Below are 12620 nucleotides of genomic sequence, written 5' to 3'. Positions count from 1 at the left end.
TATTACTCAGTGATTTCTTGTGAGTGAACAAGACAGATGTGTGTGGCACAGTGCGTTCTAATCGTAAACATATGCCCAGGCTCAACGCAGGTGCTCGTGGTGATGACGTGCAGGTGTTTACTGCCAATGACACCATGGCATTACGGTGGCATGACAAACGAGATGTCACATTGTTGACAACCATTCACCGTAATGAAATGCAAGACAGTGGCAAAGTTGATCGAGTGACTAATGAATGTATTCAAAAACCAGTGAGTGTGATTGATTATACACAAATCATGCGCTTGGTTGACAAATGTGACATGCAGATTGGCTTTGTTGATTGTGTTCGTAAAAGTTACAAGTGGTACATGAAACTTTTCTTCCATCTCATGGACATTTCAATGCTCAATGCATATATGTACCAAATGAAGACTGGCAACAGACCACCGTATGGTGAATTTTGTTTGTCTGTTGTTAGACAGCTCATAATGAAGTACCAGGTAAGAACACCTGCTATACAACAAGGTCCTCGAACTCCTCAGGATATACCCAAGCGTTTGAGGAGGGAAGGTGATCATTTCATAATACAGCTTCCTTCAACTCAAGAAATTTGCTCAGAAGAGATGCATCGTCTGTGCACAAACAAAACGACGGCAACAAAGATGCAAAGACACTCGGTTTATGTGTGAGGAATGTAAGGTGCCTCTGTGCATGGTGCCTTGTTTCAAGGAGTTTCACAAGCTCCAGCAGTTCTAAAACCATGTCCAGTGATTGTAAATATGTAAATATATGATAGAACATTAGTATTATACAAGATTTGTGCATGTTTATTGTAATAAACAACAGTGGTAAACAATAATATGATAATAACTTTAGTGCGGTTATTGTGTTCAATACAGTGAGTTTATATATATACATTATATACAGTATTGGTCTCTCAGGCCCCAAATGTTAGTAGGAAAAGAAAAAAATTGGAAAAGAGAAGAAAAAACTACAAAAACTGCTAAATAAAGTAATGCGCGTATGTGGAAATTGTCGATGGTGCTGCCACCAGGTCATTTTGGACAAACTTCTCGGCACTGTATCTCGGTAAGTACTGGTCAGAATATTTTTTTTGTCTTATTACCTTCACAAAAATATGCTCTTTAATTCTGTAAGAAAAAATTTTTTTTTTTTTTTTTTTTTTTCAAAATTTCTTGGACACTGGAGCACCACTTCAGATTTTGGTCTTGGACCCTGAAGGGGTTAATATGGCATCTTCAAGACAAATTACACTCTTAATGAGTGGCTCTGAGACAGATAAGCAGACATAAAGACAGACACACAAGTAGACAGACACACACACAGGTAGACATAAAGACAGACACACAAGTAGACAGAAAGACAGACACATAGGTAGAAAGACAGACACACAGGTAGACAGACAGACACACAGGTAGACAGAAAGACACACACACAGGTAGACAGACAGATAAACAGACACACAGAGACACAGACTGTTGAGAAATGGCATTACCAGCTAAGTTTAAACAGTGAAAACTTAAGGACAACTCATCGCCTGCACAGCCGCCCCTGCAGACGAGGTCTAGAAGCTGTCGAAACCATCTCACAACGGGCTGTCAAGAAATATAATTTGTAAGATTATAAATTACCCCTAGGGGGTGTTATGTCAGTATATTTCATTCACTGATGGCTGATAATTTACGTACTTGTTTGGACTCAAAAGTCCACACCTTACTGCCGACTATAGGTTGATTACAAAATCCTTGCGACTCAAGAACTGCGCAGTCCCCCGTACTACAAGAAATTCGTAACCTACCTTGCTCTTGTAACGTGAGCTATGGTGTTCTTCACACCTTCGACAGATATCGGTGACTTGATAGAAGCTGAAGTGTCCTTGGATGTCCACGTCTTCCATTGTCTAGGAAACGCACACTGGTACACTATGTTCCACACGATTTTTGTCTATTGTTCACAATGTTATCACTGAAGAAGCTGATCACACTTCTCTTAAGTGTTTATTGTGTTTTATGAGACACTTTGTTCACACTAACGCACAGATCAGTGTTCTTTGCTGGTTATCCTGGCGTCAGTGTCACTCTCAGTAGAGTCAAAAGTAATCTGAAGACGCCACAGCGCCTCATGCCGTCACTGCCCCCAGCACAAAAAAAAAGCTGACCTAGTACTTTTGCTTCCTTGCCACTTCCTCGATGAAGCAAAGCAGAATGTTTGATTCTTGCTGTCTTATGCATAGACAACAATGTCCACTATCTTTACTATGGTAACGAAGTGGGAGCAGGATTTTTCTTAATTGTCCTGCTAAAGTAAGAGATGTACTGTCTCTTATTAAAATACACTCTGCAGCACTGGACTGCAAGGAGCAATGGTCGGTTGACCACAGGTCGCATACTCGTACGGCATCTGTGATCAATTACTCACTGTAGCAGTAAACAAGACACTTGCCCCTTCTGAGAGGTCTGGGCCCCTCAGGGCTGAAAGGGGCTGAAGGGGCTGAAGGGGGCTGATACCCCCCTCCTGGAGAAAATTTCTCCACACAGACAGACACAGATATACAGGCAGACAGATACAGACAGGTTTATGTGCAACAGTGAAAACAAATGGAGAGTTCGAGAGTAAGAGCCTTTCTTGCCACAATCTCCAGTGCAAGATTCAGACTTCATCTTAGGGGCCATGGTTAGTACAGTTAATACAGTATGATGCTGCTGATAGGGCAGGGTTACTCAAACTGATGTTGCCTGCATGACGCATTGCCGCCGCGAGTATTGTCAAATATTGTACAGCGATGTGCATCAGCCGGCCCAGCCCAGCTGCCAGATGCACAGCCGTAAGTCGAGTGGACGTATGTCGAGCAGGTCGTATGTCGGATGGTAGGTGTATATGGAAGAGGAGAACTATAGTACTGTACTGTATTTTGGGGTATGGTAAATGTTCTACTATTTTTAATTTGTAGTATGTTTTATATGTCTACTGTCAGTTTCATCAGATTGTGATCTAGTTAAATTTGTAATATTTTCTATACCTATACAGTAAATTTTATCAAAGTATGCTCTATAGGTCATTCAGAAATCTACGTAATATGCATAACTGCTAACCCTGAGAGGCCTGAATTTATGGAGTTGGGCACCTTATGTTTAACATATTTATGTGTTTCATCTTAACAATGCAGCAGGCTTGAGGATAATGCTACAGTTTAAGTAGACAGTGATGGTATCCTGTGGTTATATCCTTATAGCTTTGATAAAAGTGCACCAAATATCTTGTTCATGACTAAAAGAAGATAAATGTCATAAGGGGCACCAAGTCAGACATGCCACTTAGAATAGATGATTCAGTTTTACTGGGTTTTATAATTTATTTCCTTCAAAGGGGGGCTTTTGAGGTTAAGAGGCTCTTGATCCAAAGTAGTGATGTTGCTTAAGGTAATACCTACCACTTTCAAAATAATAAATAAGCAATAATTATTTATTATATATTGTGTTTCTTCATGATAGTAAACTTTGTAAATGAAAGTCAGGCATTGAACTATAAAAGTTATACTCTTCACATTCTGTAGTTAAAATTTTTAAGTAATATATAGTATAAGAGTTAATTTTGAGTTTGTCCCATAGCTTGCAGAAGAAAGAAGACTGGAACTTGAAAAACGAAAAGTTGAAGATGATGAGCTGAAAAATCGAAAACGTTCAAAGCCTAAAGATGATCATCTAAAAGTTTTTCGCTCTGGAGTAGGAAAATTCTTAGATCTATCTGTCGCATCCGTGTCGTAAGTACTATCTTCAGAATGTGAGAAATTATATGAATGCATTTTGTGTGTTTAACCCTTAAACTGTCCAAACTTAGATATAAGTTCACTCGCCTAGTGCTCCAAACGTCGATCTACACTTTTTTAACATGCTTTCTTATGGAGAAAATCAAGGTTGGAGCACTACACGTGAAAACGTAGATCTACGTTTGGACAGTTTAAAGGTTAAGAATTGGTTTTTCCCTATATAATTGTTATCAGTTAGTTCTTGGGTACATTGTGTGGATAAGAAGATTGTCCTGATAAAAGTTGAGCTTTAAAACAAAGTGAGGAAACCACTTGGACAGAAATATAAAACACAGTTAAGAGATATCTGTATATTTCTACTGTAGTTGGAAACCATTGTCAGTAATAACTTGAAGAACTGAACTTTGAGCATTAACATTTACAGGAAAGAATTTTGTTTATTTTCTTAATTTCTGATAATAATTTAGTTTACCTCCACTACCTTTCTGACAGTCAAATTTTGCAAGTTGCAATAAATGACTTGAAGAATTCTGCATTAGTATAAATTAAAGATTTATTATTTACATGAGGCTGTGTTGCATAATATTTTGTATCCATTCTTATTCTTTAAAGTAATATAATAGTCACTTGTGTTGATGAACATAGAGTATGTAGAGAAAAATATTTGCCGTATTTGAATTTTTTTTACATTTTTAAAGTTTTTTCATAAAATTTCTTTAGTATTTCTTTAATTTGTTTTTTTTAGTTAACCACTGGTATTAGTAATATTAACAATTGTTTTAGCAAGTGTGTCATTAGTGTTTTTTTTTCTTTAGGAAAGAGGAGGCCCAGGTAGGAGCAAGTCAGCAGAAGAAGAAGAGGGACACTACCTATGGATTCAAGGATTTTAGTATTTTTTGAAATAGAGGTCAGTATCAGTGTTATTTTGGGCAAAGACTACTGGTAAGCTCTATGAGAGAATACTTGTTATGTAGTAAAAATAAATATTTGTACATCTTATGAATTTTTCATTCCTTGGTGTACTATCAGTTGTTTCTGATTATTGATACAACATTTGACTGAAGTTATGTGAACGTATAAACCTAAAATGCTGGCATATTATTTATCAACATGATAAATTGTTGATATAAAATCATTAAAATATTTGGTGTAATACACTGTATATAAAAAAATGCTGATTTTGGTACAGTACATTTTTGGGACAAAGTATATAGGTATTGTGATATTTTATTCTAGAAATGTAGCATGCATAACCTGTTGAGAGTGGATTATTACTATAGTCATGGAAAGCACTAAACTCATTGGTGTCATTCAGCACATCATAAAAGGAAGAGGACCTGGCACAAGAGTGAAAAAGCACAAGTGTGTCACCAAATGTGAGTACAAGGACAGAATGAGGAACTGAGACTCAAGGCTGTAAATCACCTGCTGATAAAACATAGAATCTGCATCAAAGGTAGAACTGTGAGATGAGGACAGACGGTAGGTATGTCAGGGCATTGAAAGTGAAAAAAGTCAGCATGCTCTTTGTTAAATGGCATATAGTAATTTATCAAAACATGTTGGACTGTTAGCTTGACCTGGCAAGTTTTGTAGAGGGATTAGGGTGCCAGGGTAATATAGAAAGGCAGTGTATACAGTACCATGTTCTCTCTCACAAGGATTGTTATTATATTCATGGAAATATAATAATGTAAACACAATGGCAAAAGGAGGGACTCAGTCAATTTAGTAAATAAACTTCAGTTAGAGATCACAGATCTGCACTAGAAGTGGGACTGTCTGAGAGGAGGGTAGAGTACATCAGAACCATGATGGAGAGGTAAGAAATTAACAGCGTAATATTTTAGGTGTGTCTGTTTTTGCTAATAACTTTTCATTCTGTTCACATTTGAATTTTATTTATATATATTATAGTTTCTTTTAATTAATGTCAGCATATGGAATCAATTATTTTTAAAACACACATTGAAAATGCTGAGCTTACAGTGGGCAGTAGTTTTATTCTAATGAGTATCGTAAGCACATTTCTAGTGCCATATGTTTATCTTTGCAAGGGAAAGTGCTTTAGTGCTGCTTTAGTGATCAAAGATACTGTAGTTATTGTAACCTTCCTCAGATCATATGTAATTACCTATCTTTTCCAGGCACTGTATGACCCTTACAGGTTTAGCTCTTTCCATTAATTATAAAATAATAATAACAATGACTGATGTGTGTCTACAGTTGTCCTGTCATTAGCAACATATCTCAGTCTGTAATTACTGTCTGTTGCTTCTTGCTGCAATTGTGCCTTAGGGGGCCACCATAACCACTGATCACACACCACTATCCAATCCCATTCCACAGGGCCAACAGAACTATAAACCTTTACAGCTCCTGCAAGGAGCCATCGAGCTGGTCAGTTGATTAAACCCACTTCAGGAGACATTTTTATATATTAATCATAGGGAATCTCTGAACCCAGAAAGGTCATGTAGTGCTAGAGAATGGGAGGCATTCAAGTTTACTCCAAGGAAGGGGAGGATAAGCTCAGTTTCTTGGATCAAGAGTCCTTCACTGGCATTAAGGCACCTCCCTTCAGGGGTAACAGCTCCTTGACGAAGACCAACAGCTTGTATGTTTTTTTATTTTTTCCTTTCCCCCTTCCCTGCCCCACATTATGCTACCTTATGGCATTGTTGTGATACACATATCTTTGGCATGCAGAGAAGAAAAGCTCAGAGATTACAGGATCTAAGTAGCAGTCTGTATGTTCATTAACCATTCTTCTCATTCTGAGAAACTTACAGCATTGTGGATTAAAAGCTTAATACCTGGCTTATTTTTTTCACTTGTTATTTTTAAGGAAAAGAAAATACTAATCAATAAATGATCACATAGTGTATTGTGCTAAATCCTAACACAATTCTACATTCTATAGCAACATGGTAGATTATAAAAATGTTTGTATATTTTCTGTACAGGTTCAAAATGGCAGAAAAATGCCACTTTAATTCTGTCACCGGTATAAGCTTCTTGAGAGAAATTACTCCCTGATTAACATACACGCCCAAAAAAGTACCTTTTTGAAACTTACGTGGAAAATATTTTTAAGCAGTTGTATTTAATATTTGTACAGTTACACACACACACACACACACACATATATATATATATATATATATATATATATATATATATATATATATATATATGAATGTGTAAATTCAAGAATTATGTGGATTAAAGTAAAGGTTGGATGCGAGAAGTGGGTCATAATAAGCGTGTATGCACCTGGAGAAGAGAGGAATGCAGAGGAGAGAGAGAGATTTTGGGAGATGTTAAGTGAATGTATAGGAGCCTTTGAACCAAGTGAGAGAGTAATTGTGGTAGGGGACTTGAATGCTAAAGTAGGAGAAACTTTTAGAGAGGGTGTGGTAGGTAAGTTTGGGGTGCCAGGTGTAAATGATAATGGGAGCCCTTTGATTGAACTTTGTATAGAAAGGGGTTTAGTTATAGGTAATACATATTTTAAGAAAAAGAGGATAAATAAGTATACACGATATGATGTAGGGCGAAATGACAGTAGTTTGTTGGATTATGTATTGGTAGATAAAAGACTGTTGAGTAGACTTCAGGATGTACATGTTTATAGAGGGGCCACAGATATATCAGATCACTTTCTAGTTGTAGCTACACTGAGAGTAAAAGGTAGATGGGATACAAGGAGAATAGAAGCATCAGGGAAGAGAGAGGTAAAGGTTTATAAACTAAAAGAGGAGGCAGTTAGGGTAAGATATAAACAGCTATTGGAGGATAGATGGGCTAATGAGAGCATAGGCAATGGGGTCGAAGAGGTATGGGGTAGGTTTAAAAATGTAGTGTTAGAGTGTTCAGCAGAAGTTTGTGGTTACAGGAAAGTGGGTGCAGGAGGGAAGAGGAGCGATTGGTGGAATGATGATGTAAAGAGAGTAGTAAGGGAGAAAAAGTTAGCATATGAGAAGTTTTTACAAAGTAGAAGTGATGCAAGGAGGGAAGAGTATATGGAGAAAAAGAGAGAAGTTAAGAGAGTGGTGAAGCAATGTAAAAAGAGAGCAAATGAGAGAGTGGGTGAGATGTTATCAACAAATTTTGTTGAAAATAAGAAAAAGTTTTGGAGTGAGATTAACAAGTTAAGAAAGCCTAGAGAACAAATGGATTTGTCAGTTAAAAATAGGAGAGGAGAGTTATTAAATGGAGAGTTAGAGGTATTGGGAAGATGGAAGGAATATTTTGAGGAATTGTTAAATGTTGATGAAGATAGGGAAGCTGTGATTTCGTGTATAGGGCAAGGAGGAATAACATCTTGTAGGAGTGAGGAAGAGTCAGTTGTGAGTGTGGGGGAAGTTCGTGAGGCAGTAGGTAAAATGAAAGGGGGTAAGGCAGCCGGGATTGATGGGATAAAGATAGAAATGTTAAAAGCAGGTGGGGATATAGTTTTGGAGTGGTTGGTGCAATTATTTAATAAATGTATGGAAGAGGGTAAGGTACCTAGGGATTGGCAGAGAGCATGCATAGTTCCTTTGTATAAAGGCAAAGGGGATAAAAGAGAGTGCAAAAATTATAGGGGGATAAGTCTGTTGAGTGTACCTGGTAAAGTGTATGGTAGAGTTATAATTGAAAGAATTAAGAGTAAGACGGAGAATAGGATAGCAGATGAACAAGGAGGCTTTAGGAAAGGTAGGGGGTGTGTGGACCAGGTGTTTACAGTGAAACATATAAGTGAACAGTATTTAGATAAGGCTAAAGAGGTCTTTGTGGCATTTATGGATTTGGAAAAGGCGTATGACAGGGTGGATAGGGGGGCAATGTGGCAGATGTTGCAAGTGTATGGTGTAGGAGGTAGGTTACTGAAAGCAGTGAAGAGTTTTTACGAGGATAGTGAGGCTCAAGTTAGAGTATGTAGGAAAGAGGGGAATTTTTTCCCAGTAAAAGTAGGCCTTAGACAAGGATGTGTGATGTCACCGTGGTTGTTTAATATATTTATAGATGGGGTTGTAAGAGAAGTAAATGCGAGGGTCTTGGCAAGAGGCGTGGAGTTAAAAGATAAAGAATCACACACAAAGTGGGAGTTGTCACAGCTGCTCTTTGCTGATGACACTGTGCTCTTGGGAGATTCTGAAGAGAAGTTGCAGAGATTGGTGGATGAATTTGGTAGGGTGTGCAAAAGAAGAAAATTAAAGGTGAATACAGGAAAGAGTAAGGTTATGAGGATAACAAAAAGATTAGGTGATGAAAGATTGAATATCAGATTGGAGGGAGAGAGTATGGAGGAGGTGAACGTATTCAGATATTTGGGAGTGGACGTGTCAGCGGATGGGTCTATGAAAGATGAGGTGAATCATAGAATTGATGAGGGAAAAAGAGTGAGTGGTGCACTTAGGAGTCTGTGGAGACAAAGAACTTTGTCCCTGGAGGCAAAGAGGGGAATGTATGAGAGTATAGTTTTACCAACGCTCTTATATGGGTGTGAAGCGTGGGTGATGAATGTTGCAGCGAGGAGAAGGCTGGAGGCAGTGGAGATGTCATGTCTGAGGGCAATGTGTGGTGTGAATATAATGCAGAGAATTCGTAGTTTGGAAGTTAGGAGGAGGTGCGGGATTACCAAAACTGTTGTCCAGAGGGCTGAGGAAGGGTTGTTGAGGTGGTTCGGACATGTAGAGAGAATGGAGCGAAACAGAATGACTTCAAGAGTGTATCAGTCTGTAGTGGAAGGAAGGCGGGGTAGGGGTCGGCCTAGGAAGGGTTGGAGGGAGGGGGTAAAGGAGGTTTTGTGTGCGAGGGGCTTGGACTTCCAGCAGGCATGCGTGAGCGTGTTTGATAGGAGTGAATGGAGACAAATGGTTTTTAATACTTGACGTGCTGTTGGAGTGTGAGCAAAGTAACATGTATGAAGGGATTCAGGGAAACCGGCAGGCCGGACTTGAGTCCTGGAGATGGGAAGTACAGTGCCTGCACTCTGAAGGAGGGGTGTTAATGTTGCAGTTTAAAAACTGTAGTGTAAAGCACCCTTCTGGCAAGACAGTGATGGAGTGAATGATGGTGAAAGTTTTTCTTTTTCGGGCCACCCTGCCTTGGTGGGAATCGGCCGGTGTGATAATAATAAAAAAAAAAAAAATATATATATATATATATATATATATATATATATATATATATATAAATGCTAGGGTGTTTGGGAGAGGGGTGGGATTAAATTATGGGGAATCAAATTCAAAATGGGAATTGACACAGTTACTTTTTGCTGATGATACTGTGCTTATGGGAGATTCTAAAGAAAAATTGCAAAGGTTAGTGGATGAGTTTGGGAATGTGTGTAAAGGTAGAAAGTTGAAAGTGAACATAGAAAAGAGTAAGGTGATGAGGGTGTCAAATGATTTAGATAAAGAAAAATTGGATATCAAATTGGGGAGGAGGAGTATGGAAGAAGTGAATGTTTTCAGATACTTGGGAGTTGACGTGTCGGCGGATGGATTTATGAAGGATGAGGTTAATCATAGAATTGATGAGGGAAAAAAGGTGAGTGGTGCGTTGAGGTATATGTGGAGTCAAAAAACGTTATCTATGGAGGCAAAGAAGGGAATGTATGAAAGTATAGTAGTACCAACACTCTTATATGGGTGTGAAGCTTGGGTGGTAAATGCAGCAGCGAGGAGACGGTTGGAGGCAGTGGAGATGTCCTGTTTAAGGGCAATGTGTGGTGTAAATATTATGCAGAAAATTCGGAGTGTGGAAATTAGGAGAAGGTGTGGAGTTAATAAAAGTATTAGTCAGAGGGCAGAAGAGGGGTTGTTGAGGTGGTTTGGTCATTTAGAGAGAATGGATCAAAGTAGAATGACATGGAAAGCATATAAATCTATAGGGGAAGGAAGGCGGGGTAGGGGTCGTCCTCGAAAGGGTTGGAGAGAGGGGGTAAAGGAGGTTTTGTGGGTAAGGGGCTTGGACTTACAGCAAGCGTGCGTGAGCGTGTTAGATAGGAGTGAATGGAGACGAATGGTACTTGGGACCTGACGATCTGTTGGAGTGTGAGCAGGGTAATATTTAGTGAAGGGATTCGGGGAAACCGGTTATTTTCATATAGTCGGACTTGAGTCCTGGAAATGGGAAGTACAATGCCTGCACTTTAAAGGAGGGGTTTGGGATATTAGCAGTTTGGAGGGATATGTTGTGTATCTTTATATGTGTATGCTTCTGGACTGTTGTATTCTGAGCACCTCTGCAAAAACAGTGATAGTGTGCGAGTGTGGTGAAGGTGTTGAATGATGATGAAAGTATTTTCTTTTTGGGGATTTTCTTTCTTTTTTGGGTCACCCTGCCTCGGTGGGAGACGGCCGACTTGACGAAAAAAAAAAAATTATATATATATATATGTATATATATATATATCATATATATATATATATATATATATATATATATATATATATATATATATATATATATATATATATTTTCAACAAGTCGGCCGTCTTGTTGAAAAAAAAAAAAAAATATATATATATATATATATATATATATATATATATATATATATATATATATATATATATATATATATATATATATATATATATATATATTTTCAACAAGTCGGCCGTCTCCCACCGAGGCAGGGTGACCCAAAAAAGAAAGAAAATCCCCAAAAAGAAAATACTTTCATCATCATTCAACATGAATCCCTTCACTAAATATTACCCTGCTCACACTCCAACAGATCATCAGGTCCCAAGTACCATTCGTCTCCATTCACTCCTATCTAACACGCTCACACACGCTAAAAAAGAAAAACTTTCACCATCATTCACTCCATCACTGTCTTGCCAGAAGGGTGCTTTACACTACAGTTTTTAAACTGCAACATTAACACCCCTCCTTCAGAGTGCAGGTACTGTACTTCCCATCTCCAGGACTCAAGTCCGGCCTGCCGGTTTCCCCGAACCCCTTCATAAATGTTACTTTGCTCACACTCCAACAGCACGTCAAGTATTAAAAACCATTTGTCTCCATTCACTCCTATCAAACATGCTCACACATGCCTGCTGGAAGTCCAAGCCCCTCGCACACAAAACCTCCTTTACCCCCTCCCTCCAACCTTCCCTAGGCCGACCCCTACCCCGCCTTCCTTCCACTACAGACTGATACATTCTTGAAGTCACTCTGTTTCGCTCCATTCTCTCTACATGTCCGAACCACCTCAACAACCTTTCCTCAGCCCTCTGGGGAACAGTTTTGGTAATCCCGCACCTCCTCCTAACTTCCAAACTATGAATTCTTTGCATTATATTCACACCACACATTGCCCTCAGACATGACATCTCCACTTCCTCCAGCCTTCTCCTCGCTGCAACATTCATCACCCATGCTTCACACCCATATAAGAGCGTTGGTAAAACTATACTCTCATACATTCCCCTCTTTGCCTCCAAGGACAAAGTTCTTTGTCTCCACAGACCCCTAAGTGCATCACTCACCCTTTTCCCCTCATCAATTCTATGATTCACCTCATCCTTCATAGACCCATCCACTGACATGCCCACTCCTAAATACCTGAATACATTCACCTCCTCCATACTCTCTCCCTCCAATCTGATATCCAATCTTTCATCACCTAATCTTTTTATCCTCATAACCTTACTCTTTCCTGTATTCACTTTTAATTTTCTTCTTTTGCATACCCTACCAAATTCATCCACCAATCTCTGCAACTTCTCTTCAGAATCTCCCAAGACACACACACACACACACACACACACACACACACACACACACACACACACACACACACACACACACACACACAATCAGTGAAGAGGCGGGGCCAGGAGCTATG

The 12620-nt window shown here is 38.8% G+C and overlaps 1 protein-coding gene across 2 annotated transcripts in view; it reads left to right on the top strand.

Annotated features, from left to right (window-relative positions):
* The window catches only part of LOC128688878 (RING-type E3 ubiquitin-protein ligase PPIL2), a 57571-nt gene extending 52462 nt beyond the window's left edge, over positions 1-5109 (top strand). The window contains exons 10-12 of one of the 2 annotated variants that reach the window (XM_070085479.1): positions 3612-3763; positions 4585-4676; positions 5085-5109. In XM_070085479.1, coding sequence (XP_069941580.1) covers positions 3612-3763; positions 4585-4669 — 237 coding nt within the window. In that variant the 3' untranslated portion in view covers positions 4670-4676; positions 5085-5109. Of the gene's footprint in view, positions 1-3611; positions 3764-4584; positions 4767-5084 lie in introns of those variants that run through there. The other variant, XM_070085478.1, reaches the window with a different exon arrangement.
* Positions 5110-12620: the final 7511 nt, after the last annotated feature.

The sequence above is a fragment of the Cherax quadricarinatus genome, chromosome 16 (assembly GCF_038502225.1).
Source record: "Cherax quadricarinatus isolate ZL_2023a chromosome 16, ASM3850222v1, whole genome shotgun sequence".
Classification (NCBI taxonomy): Eukaryota; Metazoa; Arthropoda; class Malacostraca; order Decapoda; family Parastacidae; genus Cherax; species Cherax quadricarinatus.
Note: the sequence above shows the minus strand (reverse complement) of the source record. Positions and strands in the feature narration are given on the sequence as shown.